Source organism: Chionomys nivalis, chromosome X, assembly GCF_950005125.1.
Source record: "Chionomys nivalis chromosome X, mChiNiv1.1, whole genome shotgun sequence".
NCBI classification, from domain to species: Eukaryota; Metazoa; Chordata; class Mammalia; order Rodentia; family Cricetidae; genus Chionomys; species Chionomys nivalis.
The window spans coordinates 70,206,672-70,222,864 of record NC_080112.1 but is presented as its reverse complement, the minus strand read 5'-3'; the positions used below and the strand labels follow the sequence as shown (position 1 = coordinate 70,222,864).

The 16,193-nt window shown below is 41.1% G+C and overlaps 1 protein-coding gene across 3 annotated transcripts in view; it reads right to left on the bottom strand.

Annotated features, from left to right (window-relative positions):
* The window catches only part of Taf1 (TATA-box binding protein associated factor 1), a 68,796-nt gene extending 53,976 nt beyond the window's left edge, over window positions 1–14,820 (bottom strand). For 2 of the 3 annotated variants that reach the window (XM_057759127.1, XM_057759129.1), the window contains exons 1-9: window positions 14,616–14,820; window positions 13,893–14,007; window positions 13,634–13,750; window positions 9,359–9,481; window positions 7,367–7,608; window positions 6,217–6,435; window positions 5,297–5,515; window positions 4,389–4,596; window positions 940–1,116 (exon numbers count right to left, since the gene is read on the bottom strand). In XM_057759127.1, coding sequence (XP_057615110.1) covers window positions 940–1,116; window positions 4,389–4,596; window positions 5,297–5,515; window positions 6,217–6,435; window positions 7,367–7,608; window positions 9,359–9,481; window positions 13,634–13,750; window positions 13,893–14,007; window positions 14,616–14,792 — 1,597 coding nt within the window. In that variant the 5' untranslated portion in view covers window positions 14,793–14,820. The remainder of the gene's footprint in view (window positions 1–939; window positions 1,117–4,388; window positions 4,597–5,296; window positions 5,516–6,216; window positions 6,436–7,366; window positions 7,609–9,358; window positions 9,482–13,633; window positions 13,751–13,892; window positions 14,008–14,615) is intronic. The other variant, XM_057759128.1, reaches the window with a different exon arrangement.
* Window positions 14,821–16,193: the final 1,373 nt, after the last annotated feature.

The window sequence follows — 16,193 nt, the reverse complement described above, 5'->3', positions numbered from 1 at the left end:
GATTGAAACTAAGGTTTAACACAAGTTAGGCAAAGACTACCACTGAACTACATACATCTCCAGCCCTCTAGACCTCCTTTTGCATTATTTTTAAATAGGATCTCATTAAGTTGACAAAGCTGCTCTGGAACATATTCTGTTGCCTATAAAATCCTTCTTTCCTTGGCCTCCCAAGTAGTTGGAACACATGCCACCAGGTTCAACAAAAATTCCTATTTCCCATGGATATTTTGAGTTTCTAAGTGGATCTCTCACTCCATTTCCAGGTTATTGTAATTCACTCAACCATATGCATGATTTTTTTTTTCTTTGAGACAGGGTTTCTCTGTGTAGCCCTAGCTCCTTTGAAACTCACTTTGTAGACCAGGTTGGCCTCAAACTCATAGATCTGCCTGCCTCTGCCTCCCATGGTGGGATTAACCAACAAGCCCAATTTACATATCTGATCTTAAAGATAAAATTTTCAACATTCCTATGAAATTTTTTCTAAACACTCAAACACTAGAAATTGGTAGCTACAACTTTTTTAATTTAAAAGGATTAATTTATTATTTATGTACCCAATGTTCTGTCTGCATGCTTGCCTGCATACCAAAAGAGGACATCAGATATCATTATAGATGGTTGTGAGCCAACATGTGGTTTCTGGGAATTGAACTTGGGACCTCTGGAAGAGCAGTCAATACTCTTAACCTCTGAGCCATCTCCAGACCCCTATAACTTTTTTAAAAAAATCATTACCTAAAAGATTTTAGTTTGGGGGGGAGGGAAAAGGAGGAAAAGGAGGGGAAACTGCAGTTATGATAAAATATATGAATACATTTAGTTAATAAAAAAAGTTTCTAGTTTTTGGCCTAACCTTTTTGGTATCGTTTTGCCCTTTGACATTAATAGCAAGATGTCAAAGATAAACAACACTGGCTTCTGTCATCAACATACCCAAAATCAAGTTCTCATCATTGGGATCAAGTGTCAAAACAGGAGGCTCCAAAATCCGGGGCATGGCTTGGGCATCCCAAATGATATTGTCCTCCCAACGTCCATATACCAGATCTTCATTATCAATAGGGAAAATGGAATACCAAGGTTTATCATCATCTAGTGTGGCTGCAAAACCTGGCCAAAACAAGAGGAGAAAACAGTAACAAACAAAACATTAATATTCCTTTTAGTCACGATTCTAGCAAACAGAAAAAGAACAAATATTAGTGTAGGTACTCATACAGCTATTCAAAAGGAACCTACTAGATAATCATGTACATCTCACTTTGACAGAAACTACTGCTGACAAAATGTTCACTGCAATATTGTTCATAATAGTTAAGACTTAAACAGCCTACTTACTAAGGGACTAACTAAATAATTATGGTGAAGGGCTGGACATGGCTCTGTGGTCAAGAGCAGTGGCTCCTCTTTCAGAGGAGCCAGATTCAATTCCCAGCCCCACATGGTAGCTTACCACTGTACCTCCAGTTCCAGGAGATCTGACACCCCCACACAGACATAACTGCAGTAAATGCACATAAAATAAAAATAAACAAATTAAATAAAAAATTATAATGAGCTTGGAGGTAGCAGCACACATCTTTAATCCCAGCACTCTAGAGGCAGAGGCAGGCAGATTTCTGTGAGTTCTGGGTCAGTCTGGTCTACAGAGTAAATTCCAGGAAAGTCACAGCTACATACCCATTATCAATAAACTATATATACATATTGGCATATAGGTATATATAAATATTGGTATTTAACTATGTTAACAAAGCAATTATAGGTAAGTAAGAAAAATGGACTTCTAAGAACATTATGTATAAAATAAGAATATTATAAGCTTGGGAAGATGAGAGAAAGATCATGAGCTTGAGGCCTGATTGGGGCTACACACCAAGATCTTGCATCAAAAATATTATGTAACTGAGTTGGGTATGGTGGTACTCTCCTTTAATCTCAGCACTTGGGAGGCAGGGATAAGTGGAGGCCAGCCAGGGCTACACAGTAAGACTTTGTCCCAAAAAACCAAAACTTCAAAAAAAAAACCTATGCAACTAATAACATATTTACCTAGAATTGAAGAGAAAAATCTTTTCATAAGATTTTTAAAATTAAGGCATTTTTTGCCAGGTAGTGGTGGATCATGCCTTTAATTCCAGCATTTATGGGGCAGAGGCAGATGGATTTCTAAGTTCAAGTCCAGCCTGGTCTACAGAGCTAGTTGCCAGTTCCAAGATAGCAAATGTTACACAGAGAAACCCTGTCTTGAAAAAGCCAAAAAATTTAAGACATTTTTGAGTTGGGTGTGGTGGTACACATGTATAATCTAGCACTCAAGAGGTGGGGTCTGAAAATACTGAGCTCTAAGACAGCATGAGCTATACACTGTAAGACTTCAAGAGCTAGTTCCAGGACAGGCTCCAAAGCCACAGAGAAACCCTGTCTTGAAAAACCAAAAAAAAAAAAAAAAAAAAAAAAACCCAAAAAAGACTATGGTGGCATGGTCTGAATTGTGAAATGAATCCAAGGTAACTAAGAAAATGTGGACAATACAGAACGGTTTAAAGAGAAATAAAAAAACTAGAAATAACCACTATAAAATATTTAGTATATTTTCTTTTAGTAAGATTTTTGTTTATACAGTTGTTTTTCATTTTTACAAATGGAATACTAAATATGCTATTTTGCATCTTTTTTCTTTTCATTTTAAATGCTTCCTGGCATTTACTTCTAATCACAGTACTCAAGGTGCTAAGGCAAAAGAATTAATTCAAGTTCAAGGCAAGTACACATGACAAGTAGTAGGCCAGCCAGGGCCATAGCACGAAATTCTGCCTTGCCGGGCGGTGGTGGCGCATGCCTTTAATCCCAGCACTCGGGAGGCAGGGGCATGTGGATCTCTGTGAGTTCGAGGCCAGCCTGGTCTACAAGAGCTAGTTCCAGGACAGCTAGGACTGTTACCCAGAGAAACCCTGTCTCGAAAAACCAATAAATAAATAAACAAATGAATGAATGAATGAATGAATGAATAAATAAATAAATAAATAAATAAATAAATAAATAAATAAATAAAATGAAACCCTGCCTCAAAGAGTCAATCAAGGCGAATTTTTAATATGTCCCCATCCTCATGGTTGGTTAAAGGGTTATCAAGATCACCAAGAACAATTTTAGAGATCGCCAAGGACTTGTTTAAAGATTCTTTGAAGTCTAACTGATGGCTCTGACATAAATAGATAAGATAAAAATGTTTAAAACCATTTTTTATTTAAAGATTCAATAAATAATGAATAGTTTCTGTGAGTTTAAACTTTATATGAACAACTTTGAAAACTTACACATAAAATTATGCTAAGAAATCAACAAGGCCTTGGTGGCACACACCTTTAATCCCAATACTTGGGAGGCAATGGCAGGTATATCTCTATAAATGTAGGCCAGTCTGTTCTACACATAAAAAGTTCCAGGCCAACCAGGACTACAAAGTGAGAACCTGTCTCAATAAACAAAAAAGCAAGAGAAAAACCACAGTATAGCATGGGTGTAGTGGTTTACACATGTAATCCCAGCACTTGTGAGACTGAGGCAGGAAGATTGAAGCAAATCTGAGGCTAAGCCGGGTGGTTGTGGCGCACACCTTTAATCCCAGCACTTGGGAGGCAGAAGCAGGCAGACCTCTGTGAGTTTGAGGCCAGCCTGGTCTACAAGAGCTAGTTCCAGGACAGGCTCCAAAGCTACAGAGAAACCCTGTCTCGAAAAAAACACACACACAAAAAAAAAAAAAACCTGAGGCCAGCCTGAAATATAAGATATTCTCCAATGAGAATGCCACCACCATAGTACTTAGAAGACAAGAGTCCGGTAGATCTCTGTGAGTTCGAGGCCAGCCTGGTCTATAGAGAGAATTCCAGGACAGGCTCCAAAGCTACAGAGAAACCCTTTCTCGAAAAACAAAACAAAAAACAAAAAGAGGAAAGAAAACAGTACGTATGACATTGAACTCAAATCAGGCATGGCAACAAACACAATAGTAGTACTTAGGAAGTTTCAATTAGGAAAATAGTGAATTCCAGATTAACTTCTGGTACAGAGCAAGACCTTGTCTCAACATGAACTAATTAAACTCAATCAGATACATGTAGCAAACAAAAGAAAACACATCAAAAAGTTAATAATGATAATCTCTATAATATCAGAATTTCTTTTTGACAGTTTTCATGGTTGAGAAAAATTATAAAATGATAAAGTGTCTTTATAAACAAAAATGAGAAAAAAACAATCAGGGATTAGATTTAAAGCATTTCACTATCCCTTAACAGCCTATAAGATCATAACTAGGATTAGTTAAAATGACTGAGATGAAGAACTGTGTGCTAGACACTGCTGGCATAGAAGCGCACCTTGCTGAACATTGTAGGCCATAGCATTTCTAGTCATACTGGAAGGAAGCCAGCCTGCCAAGCTTGCACGCTGAGGTTTTGTTCCTTTGTGTTTGACATCTTCCCCATCCCAGATGATATCATCTTCCCAATGCAGTTGTGTCACCATTAGGAAGTTTTCATCTGCCAGAAGATCAATGCTATTGCTTTCCTCAAGTTTCCTTAATTTCTGTACAAGTAGAAAAAATAAATCAGTCACTGGTCAAAGTTCCCAATCCAAATCTTAAATGATTCATGAGATATCACAAGAGGTGCTTTGCCAGAGTTAGTGTCAAATACCTGCAATCCTAGCACTTGGGAGACAGAAAGGAGAATTCAAAGTTTGAGGTCAGTCTGGGATACATACTGAGACCCTGTCTCAAAAAGCCAAGGATTGAGAATGTAGTTCAGTGGTGAAGTACCTGCCTGGCATGTGCAAGACCCTGGGATCAATCACTAGCACAGAAAAAAGTGATGCTCTACTTATGCAAATTACCTGATAAGAAAAAAAAAAAACCATCTGTCTCTTCTCCAACTTCTACTTTGGAACTGCACCCATTTCAAAACAGAATCCTTAGAATAAAGTTTAGTTGCAAGATGATATACCCTATTATGCAAATCACCTACTAAAGATTTTACCCAAGAACTTCCAAGTTGAGAAGTTAATGAAAATTATAGAACTTGCCGGGCGATGGTGGGGCATGCCTTTAATGCCAGCACTCTTTGGAGGCAAAGGCAGGCGGATCTCTGTGAGTTCAAGGCCAGCCTGGTCTATAAGAGCTAATTCCAGGACAGGCTCTACAGCAAAACACTATCTCGAAAAACAAAAAATATATATATATAAAACTCTAAGCACACTGATTCTTCTCTTATATACCAGAGTTGCTTACCGTCATCATTTTGCATTTTGCTGTGGGTTCATGTTCAGTCTTTCTCATTTTGAAGCCATAGTCAAACCCACTACCATCTTCAGAGACACCTAGCATATCGTACCACAGCCGAGCAGGTCCATAACGCCATTCTGCCACTCTTGGTTTGGTATCCATCACTTTATCTGTGTCTCCAACTGACTGGGAAAACTTGGATTCTACAGGAGCCATCATTGTGATCTACAACAGAGTCAAAGATGTAGAGGTGGGGCTTTCCTATTCCAGATGACCCACAACTACAGAAAATTAACAATCATAAGGTGACTTAGAGGAACCACGAGGATGATTGCTGAATAGGAATTTTTACCTGGAATGAGAATATAAAAAAATAGAGGTATTTCATGGCAAACTCTGTCTACGAGTCATAGCTTTATATTTAGCAAAGTATCATCTACCCTGCCCTGCCCCACCAAATATTTTTCTGTTACAATAGGAAAGGTGAGACCACTACATTTAACTCATAATTTTTTTTTTTTTTTGATTTTTCAAGACAGGGTTTCTCAGTGTAGCCCTGGCTGTCCTGGAACTCACTCTGTAGAGACCAGGCTGGCCTCAAACTCAGAGATCCACCTGCCTCTACCTCCCAAGTGCAACTCATAATTATTATTGATAATTAGCGAAGAACTCCCTTCTTTTGGTTTTTCAAGACAAGGTTTCTCTATGTAGTCCTGGCTGGCCTGAAACTTGCCTTGTTGACCTGAACTCAGAGATCCACCTGCCTCTGCCTCTCAAGTGCTGGTATTAAAGGCATATGCCACCAACCTTGACTAGTAATGCTTTATCAATTAATTAATTATTAATCAATTAATGCTAAAGTGTTAGTTCCAACTTTGACACAAGCTAGAGAGCTTTCTGCATGCCCCCATGTCTACTTTGCCTACTTCATCATCAGAGAGACAATGCTCTGGAGGTGGAGGTGGAGCATAGTCATAGCTCCACAGAGATTTCTGGTTGACTTCTAGTTCTACTGAGCACTCCTCCTCCTGGATCTGCTCTTCTTGTATAAGCTCACGGTGCTTCTTTTTCCTCTTTCTCCGAGCACTTCTCCAAACAGATGGGACATTCTTCCCTGGTCCAAAAAGACGTAAAAAGCGTAACACCTAGAACACAGAATATACTATTATGCCAGAGATTTGGTGTCTGAAAAACTCAAGTGATCTATTCAATTGCAGGGGAGAAAACGAGGAGTCCTAAGTTCAGACCATAAAAGTATTGTCCCTCAGTAAGACAATTTCTTTTTTTTCCCCTTCTTTTTTATGCAATACTGGGCTTTGAGCTTAAGGACTTGCACTATCAATGAGCTACATTCCTAGTTCTTAGCTTTGTTTTTCTTTTTGTTTTCTGAGACACAGTCTCACTATGTAGCCTTGACCTGGAACTCTCTATGCAGAACTTGAGATCCACTTGCCCCAGCCTAGGTTTAAAGGCATGCACCACCATGTCTGGCTAATACTTAGCTTTTTTTTTTTTCGAGACAGGGTTTCTCTGTGGCTTTGGAGTCTGTCCAGGAGCTAGCTCTTGTAGACCAGGCTGGCCTCAAACTCACAGAGATCCACCTGCCTCTGCCTCCCAAGTGCTGGGATTAAAGGCATACGCCACCATCACCCAGCTTAGTCATGTATTTATGTATGTGCATGTGTACATGTGCAGGTAAACATGCCATAATATATGTGTGAAGTCAAAGGACAAGTCTCAGGAGTTGGTTCTCTTCAGTCAATTTATAGGATTCAAGAGAGTAAACCCAGATCCCCAGGCATGCATGCAAGTGCCTCTATCCAATGAGCCACCTCGCTAGCCACTAATAGAATTATTTACTGTTTTTTTGAGACATTCCAGGCCACATTTCCTATGAATACATACAACTTCAAAATATGGTTTAATACAGTATAAAAAGTTCCTATACAAATAATTATCTATTATTGAATAAGTATGTCATTAAGTCTCATGCACTATAAATTCAGTATTATAACAAAAGAACTTGGAATATGGAAGAAGTCAGTTTTCCTAATGGATAGTCTCCATACAAAGTACCTTTCCAGGCCTAAATTCTGGAAAAAGTTCTGTGACACTTGGCAACAACTTGGTGGCATCATGCTGCATAATCCCAGCCAATGGAAGAGTCAGCTTTCCATCCTTAGATTCTGCCTGTGCTGCTTCCTGAGGTCCCATCTCAGATTCTGAGTCAGAGGAACTACTGAAGTCCACTTTCTCTGAGGCCAAAGAGGAAGGGGCAATGATGGAGGGCAAGATGATGCCTTCTCCATCTTCAGACACTGCAACAAGGAAGAGAGACCCCTTTGGCATGTAACTGTGAACACATTGCCTCAAATTCAGCCAACAACCCCTTCTAAGCTAATATGCATGGCTCTGTGGCAGGGGATATAGTCCCAAGCACCCAGATTACTAGTATGCAGCCCCAAAAAACTCATCCAATTTATTATTTCCCACCATCCCCAACTCACCTTGGACCTGGTACCCTAGGGTTATGATGAGAGAAAACAAACACTATTACTACATTTACTACTTTCCATAAATGACCAAACTGTGCCCAATATTGTGATTAGTAGCAAAATTATATTAATACTTCACATTAATCAGGCCCTGTTATGTTTATTTCAGTGATCTATAAGATGGAGAATTGTTAAGCTCACAGAGTAACAAAAAATAAATTCGATACACAAAGTTAGATAACATTTACCTTGCAAACTAAAAGAAACTGTCAGAGCACCAACTGGAGTAATTTATATTAACATAATCTCAAAATATAGAAGATTAAGGCCAGGCATGGTGGCATACACCTTAGATCCCAGCACTCAGGAAGCAGAGGCGAGCAAATCTCTGTGAATTCAAGGCCGACCTGTTTTACATGGAGTTATAGGCCAGTCAGGGATAAACAGTAAGTCCCTGTTCCAAAAATCAAGGTGCTGTTTCTCTCTTGTTGTCTGACCTAAGACAGCATTATTACTGTTATAAGGGATAAGAATAGTGAGCTGAGCCGGGCGGTGGTGGCGCACGCCTTTAATCCCAGCACTTGGGAGGCAGAGGCAGGCGGATCTCTGTGAGTTCGAGACCAGCCTGGTCTACAGAGCTAGTTCCAGGACAGGCTCCAAAACCACAGAGAAATCCTGTCTCGAAAAACCAAAAAAAAAAGAAAAGAAAGTCTTGGGAAGCTGGGCAGTTGTGGCACACGCCTTTAATCTTAGCACTCAGGTGGCAGAGGTAGGCAGATCTCTGTGAGTTCGAGGCCAGCCTGGTCTACAGAGTGAGTTCCAGGACAGCCAGGGCTGTTATATAGAAAACATTTTGAAAAACAAAAACAAAACAAACAAAAAAAGTCTTGGGGAACAAAAACTGTGATGGCTCACACATGTCATCCCAGCAATAAGAAAGCAGAAACAGAAGGATTTCTACAGGTTTGAAGGCCACCTGGCCTATTATACAGAGTTCCAGGGAGGGTCTTTTTGAGACCAGGTAAGACCCTGTCTCAAAAAAAAAAAAAAAAAATCTTTGGAAACTCTTAACAAAAATTCCTGGGCTCAGCCGGGCAGTGGTGGTGCACGCCTTTAATCCCAGCACTTGGGAGGCAGAGGCAGGCGGATCTCTGTGAGTTCGAGGCCAGCGTGGTCTACAAGAGCTAGTTCCAGGACAGGAACCAAAAGCTACGGAGAAACCCAGTCTTGAAAAATCCAAAAAAAAAAATTCCTGGGCTCTATCCCAGATCTTCTGAATCAAATACTCCAGAATAATCAAGTAGGTAAATGTGATGGGCAGCCTAATTTGAGAAGCACTGCATTAAATTATTATTTCTTGACTGTGTGTTATTGAACATTTAAAAAGGAAAATTTCTACTCAATATCAGTATTTGACACTATATGACTGTTTTTCTAGAAGTGCCATCCTTTTCTAAAATATTTTTTTTCTTTTCTAAAATATTTTTTAAAAATACCCTTAAGCATGTCAAAAAAGCCTGCTTTGATGAATAGAAACTCAGTCCTAAAAAGAAAATAAACAGTTTTTACTTACCACCAGTAATACCATCTTGGTCCTTCTCTTTCTTCAGTGGTCCTGGCGGTGGAGGTGGGGGAGGCATCAACTTACAATCAATATCTTCACAATCAGCATCATAGTCATCTTCATCATAATCTGCTGAAATAAAAGTAATCTCAATATGAAAAGCTCTATACAATACCTTTGAGCACTCTTCAAATCTCAAAAATGTAAAGCATCATAGAAATACTATGCATCATTTAAGAACACACAGAAAATCTTGTGTGTGTGTGTAAGATTCCTTTAATCTCAGCACTTGAAAGGCAGAAATAGGTAGCTGAGTTTGAGGCCAGTCAGGTTATATAATCTATCTCAAATAGTCAACAAAATATAAAAATAATACATAGAATATGTAGCTTTCTGCCTTAAAAAAGATATGGTATAGTCAAATGGAGTATGAGCACGTCCAAGAATTGTGTGAATCCTTTTGATCCACTGCTCCTTTTCCTAATCATACTGGGTTTTGTTTCCACTTTCTTTAATCTAATTGAATATTCTTTCCCAGTTTCTGAAATTAAAAAACAAAACAAAAAAATGGGTTTCCCTTACAGTTCCCAAGCCTCTGATACACTTTTCCAGTCTATATTTTGGCAGTAGTTCATTCTTTTCAGTGCTTGTAAACTATTGGTAGTACTCAATAGTTGATCCTGAACATATTTTGTTTTGGTTTTTCCAGACAGGGTTTCTCTGTGTAGTCCTGGAATTTATTCCACAGAGGATGGTAGCCTTGATCTCAGAGATCTGTCTGCCTCTGCTTCCCAAGTGCTGAGATTAGAGGTGTGCCACCACACCTGGTTAAAAATTTGTTATGTACTTTATGAATATGGGCGATTTGTCTGCATGTACATCTGCACACCAGAAGAAATCATGGGATCCCATTATAGATGGTTGTAAACTGCCATGTGGTTGCTGGAAACTGAACGCAGGACCTCTGGAAGAGCTAGTCCTCTTAACCTCTGAGTCACCTCTCCAGCCCTATATTTTGCTTTCAATGTTTTGATACAAAGTCTCATACAACCTAAGTATTGGGATTACAGGTGTATACTACCTCAATGGCCCAAATATTCTTTGGTTCTACATATTTTCCTTTTCAACAGTCATCCTTACTAGCCAGTATGGTAGAACATGACTCTGACGCCAACACTTGGGAATGAGAGGCTCTATGATTAGGTGTTCACAGCTTACATGACATTCTGCCTCAAGATAGCAACAACAACAAAAACCCAAGGGAGCTGGCAAGATATCTCACTGGTAAAGGCACCTACCACAAATCCTAACAACCTGAGTTTGATTCCCCAGGGCCCACATGGTAAGGGAGAACTGATTCCTTCAAGCTGTCCTCTGACCTGAGTATTGGGACATATGCTTCCACACATAAAATAAATGTAATTTTAAAAATAAACAAAAAGTAGAGGTTGGACCAATGGCTCAACAGAAAAAAAGGAATTAATGTTCTATTTTTAAAAGATCTATTTATCATGTCTACAGTGTTCTGCCAGAAGAAGGATTCAGATCTCATTATAGATGACTGTGAGCCACTGTGTGGTTGCTCAGAATTGAACTCAGAACCTCTGGAAGGGTAGCCCAAGCTCTTAACCTCTGAGCCATCTCTCCAGGCCCTGCAATTACTGTTCTTGCAGAAGACCAAGGCAGCTCACAATCTTCCATAACTCTAGTTCCAGGGGATCTGACATGTTCTGACCTCCAAGGGAACCAGGCACACATGTGGTGTCATATACACATGCAGGCATAACACCCACACCCACAAAAATTAAAACACATTTAAAAATATAATAAAGACATGACTCTTTTAAGGGGGAACTCTTTTAAAGCAGGGAGGATTAGAGAGATGACTCAGTGGCTAAGAGCACTGGTTAATCTTTCCAGACAGCCTGAATTTGATTTCTAGCACCAACATGGTGGCTCACACCATCTGTAACTTCAGTTTCAGCACATCCAGTTGGCATCTGTGGACAATGCATAAACACACACATGGACAAAACATTACATAAAATTAAATAAATCTAAACAAAAAGCTTCCTAGTCAACAAGACAACCCATTAGATAAAGAAGTTTTCTGCACAAGCTTGGCCACCTGAGTGAATTCAATCACTAGGACCCATGTAGAAATGGAAGGAAGGGGGCTGGAGAGATGGCTCAGCGGTTAAGAACACTGACTATTCTTCCAGAGGACCTGGGTTCAATTCCCAGCATCCACATGGCAGCTAACAAGATCTCACACCCTCACACATACATGCAGACAAAACACCAAGGCAAATAAAAGGAAAATAATTAAAAAAAAAAAGAAATGGAAGGAAATAACCAATTACATGAAGTTGTTCTCTGACCTCTACACATGTGCTGTGGTGCACACACAAAATAATAATCACCCTTATTAATTCTTGTGAGTTTTTTTTGAGACCAGATCTCTCTATGTATCTCTGGCTGTGCTGAAACTTTCTATGTAGACAAGGCTAGTCTCAAATTCAGAAAGCCACCTACCTCCTCTGCCTCCCACCCTACTAATTTAAATCCAACTATACATGCTTTGCTCTGATTTACTTTATTTCTACAATTCTACCACATCTTGGCTGCCTAAAGGAAACTTTCCAGTCTAATTATCAACTCTTTTTTGTGTGTTTAGTATATGATCTCCCATAATGTGAACACAAACTTAAATCCCCAAAAAGCAATAACCATTTTATTGACTACAGAAGAAAACTGGGGAATTACTACAAATGACAAATTCAAGTGTCAGATAATAAACGGTGTCTCTTCGCAGCAACAGAACAGTGACTAAGTCTCAAATATTACCCTGACTGACCTGGGACTTACAAGTCACCCACAGCAATATAGGAAGCTTGAGGCCAGCTTGTACTACCTGAAACCCTATCTCAAAACAAAACTAAAAAATATTGCTGTGTGATCTCCACTAAATCTGTTCTTTCAAAAATTTGCTCAACTATCAGGGTGTAGTGGTACACGTCTTTGACCCCAGCACTCTGGGAGGAAGAGGCAGGTGGATCTCTATGAGTTAGAGGCCAACCTGGTCTACAGAGAGCTCCAAGACAGCCAGGGCTACACAGTAAGACCTTGTCTTAATCCCAGTCCTTTTCCAGTAGATGAAGGACAATCAGTTTAAAATCATCCTTGGATCTAGAATTTAACCAGCCTAGGACACATGACATCCTATTTTTAAAAGAAACAAAACACTGGGCATGGTAGTGTACATATTTAATCCCAGCACTCAGGAGGCAAAGAAAGGCATAGCTATTTGAGATTGAGGACATCCTGATCTACAAAGTTAGTCTCTGGCCAGTCAGGGCTGTATTACGGAGACTATTTTCGTCCCTGTTCTATTGCTGTGAAAATACCATGACCAAAGCAACTTCTAGAAAAGAAAGCATTGCTGGGCATGATAACACACACCTTTAATCTCAACACTAGAGAGGCAAAACAAACAAACCTGTTCCAATTCTGGGATTTTAATTCTAAAATATAGCTGAGGAAACCTTTAAATTATGAGGAAGAAGAAATGTATTAGGGGAATAAGTTGCTCATTGACATGAGACTGTAAACTTAATTCTTCTTAATCTATAAACTCTTTAAGGGCAAAGACTGGGTTTGTTTTGGTCACTAACTTTGAAGACCATCTAATAGTATCTCAAACCTACTGGCACTTAAAAAGATCAAATGATGCCACACACGCCTTTAATCCCAGCACTCAGGAGGCAGAGGCAGGCAGATCTCTATGAGTTGGAGGCCAGTCTGGTCTATAGAGCAAGTTCCAGGACTGGCTCCACAGCTAAGAAACCCTGTCTCAAAAAAAAAGTAAAACAGCAACAAAAAAAAGATCAAATATTACCCTTGTCATCAGCCAACAATTTGAGACTGAAGAGTATGAGAATAAAGGCCTGAGTTTGGTAAAAGAGAATACCTACTACTTGTACTGAATTGACAATGGGAATAGCAGACAAAACAAATGCACGGACAGTAAAGAACAATGACAAAGATCAAGCACAGACATCAGAGGCCCAAACAAATTTATCCAGGAAGAAAATTCACTACACTACTAATTCTACAACATTAAAGAACGCTGGGCATAGTGGGGGAACACCCTTAATTCCAGCACAAAGGAAGCAGAAGCAGGTGGATCTCTATGAGTTCTAGACCATCCTGGTATACCTAGCGAGTTCCAAAGCAGGCAGGGCTATGCAGAGAGACCCTGTCACTAAAAAAAAAGAGACTAACCCGAGTGACAAAGAGGTTGCAAGCTCCCCATCGTCTGCTGATATCTGCGGCTTTCATCTTCTGCCACCTCATTGATGTCCGAGTAGTCCACAGCATCTTCTCTACTCTGAATCCAGCCTAAGGACAGAAAAGAGACAGCTCAAGAAAAAGCAAGGAATTCTCACTTCCGTAGATAAAATAATTCCCACATAGATGTACGTGGACAAAAGCTAGCCTCCTCCCCTGCCCCGCATGGCCCTCCCCACGGCCCACACTTCACCTTCATCGGTTACCAGGGTACCCTCAGCTGCTGTCAGTTCTTCATTTGCCGTGAGTTCAGTGATGAGGCTGCCCAGACCCAAAGCCCCCAGGCCGGCAAGGTGTTTCTTACACTCCTGAAAAAGGGAGAGCATGCGAGTCGAAAGACACAACTAAACCTGAAGGTCCGGCACAAAGGTGAATTTGCCTTGCTCATGACAGAGTCACAAATCCATCTGAAACATGACTTCACAATGTGCTCAAAGGGACATCACACGCAAGAACTGTCCAGAAAACCTAAACTGCACGGACATCCGATCCAAACTCCCTAGGTTCCATCCATAGCCTTGGCTCTGAAGCCACTCCCGATCAACGGAGGAACAGAGTTCCAAGATTTCTTCAATATCTCACACGGGAACGGTTCAGATAGCTGTACTAGGTTCAACTATTATATACCCCACCAGGCAAGTAGAACGCTACCTTCAAACCAAACACCTCGGCGTCCGTGACAGGCACTTAGCCGTTTTCCCCTTTTCTCCTCCTCTCTCCTCGGAGTTGAGCGCGCGCTCTCGGGAGCGCTTTCGCTCTCGCCTCTCTCTCCGCTACTCCTCAAACCCAAGAGAAGGGGATGCTCTGCGCCCCGAGAACGGGCTAAAACACCCTCTCACCGATTCCTAAACAGTCGCCCGCCACGCCTCCGATTCTCCCCAGCCGCACCCCCCTCCGCCTCACGCCCACGCCTCACATCGTCCAAGACGCTTTCGCCCTCCAGCTGCCCGGCTCCATTGATGTTGCCGAAAAGGAACCCGGTTAAAGAAAATGGGCCGCCTCCGGAGGAATCTTCATCGCTGTCTGTGTCTGACATGGCAGCAGGCTGGCCGGCACCGGCTGTGGGCAGCAGCGAAGCCCAGCCTGGCCCCATGGGCCGGAAACAAGTACGTCAGTCGCACGGTAGTGACTAGGCCGGCTCTCTGACCCTACCAGATTCTAGCGGATGTTGCGCAGAAAAAACCGGAAGGGCCGGACAGTCGCTCGAGAAACGAGGTTCAGGAAGACTACTGCACTAGCTGTTTTTGATTGGTCCACCCAAGAACAGAGGCTGGGAAAGTGGAAAGCGATTGGTCAAAGGGAACGTTCGGTCCCGCCCATTGTCAGCGCGCGTTCTTGTTGCTAGGGTAAGAGAGGCAGATTTTCCTCCAATAAGAGAGAAGTTCTGAGGCGGCGCGACCTATGCCGCCAGGGAACTGCGGGTCACGGGCTTCTTCCGGTTTGTGCAGTTCCCTCAAAGGAACGTTGTTACACGGGGAAATCCCGTCCCGAAAAACAAAATAAGGTGTTGGCGCTCGCCATTAATCCCAATGCTCGGGAGGCAGAGGCTGAACTATGTGAGTTCAAGGCCAGCCTGGTCTACGGAGCGCAGCAAAATTTAAAAAAAAAAAGGAAAAAGAAAAACAAAAAAGTGAACCTTAGTAAAACAAGCAACCGAAACAGACAGGTGTAAGCTGCCATTTGTGTGCTGGGAACTGAACCTGGGTCCTCTGGAAGAGCAGTCAATGTTCTTAACCGCTGACCCCATTATGTTTTTTTAGAGCACTTGTGGGCAAAACCCTAGGTTTGATATCCAGCACCAAAATAAGTATTTGATAAAAGCTGCGAGAAAAAAGAGAAACAAAGAGGGAGAGAAAGTAAGTATACAGGACTGGGGATACAGCTCAAGGCCGAGTACTTGCCAGCGTGGGCCGAGTTCTAGGACCTAGGTTCAATTTCCAGTACTTAAAAAACAAACAATTTTTCAGGGTGTAGGTAGCTCAAGTAGGCGTGTCTCTGAAGTCAAGACCAGCCTGGTATACATAATAAGTTTCAGGCTACCAGTCCCTGTCTAAGAAAAATAAATGAGGAGGACTGGAGAGATGGCTCAGCAGTTAAGAGCACTGACTGCTCTTCCAGAGGACCCAGGTTCAATTCCCAGCATCCACATGGCAGCTCACAACTGTCTGTAACTCCAAGATCTGACACCTTAACACAAGCATACATGTAGACATACATGCCTACATGTAGGCAAAGCACCAATGCAAATAAAATAAAAATAATTTAAAAATTAAGCACTTTATATATTTGTTCTTTATTTCCAAAAATAGACATCTTTACCCAGCGAGATGCCTCAGTGGTAAAAGACACCTGCACTGACCCAACCTAGTTCCGTCCTCTGTCCCCAGGACCCACCATTACTACAGCACCTGCGGGACACACAGAGTAGACATTTTTTTGTTTCAACTCACCATGGCGACAAATATCTGTAACCTTAGCCTCCAAAAATAACTCT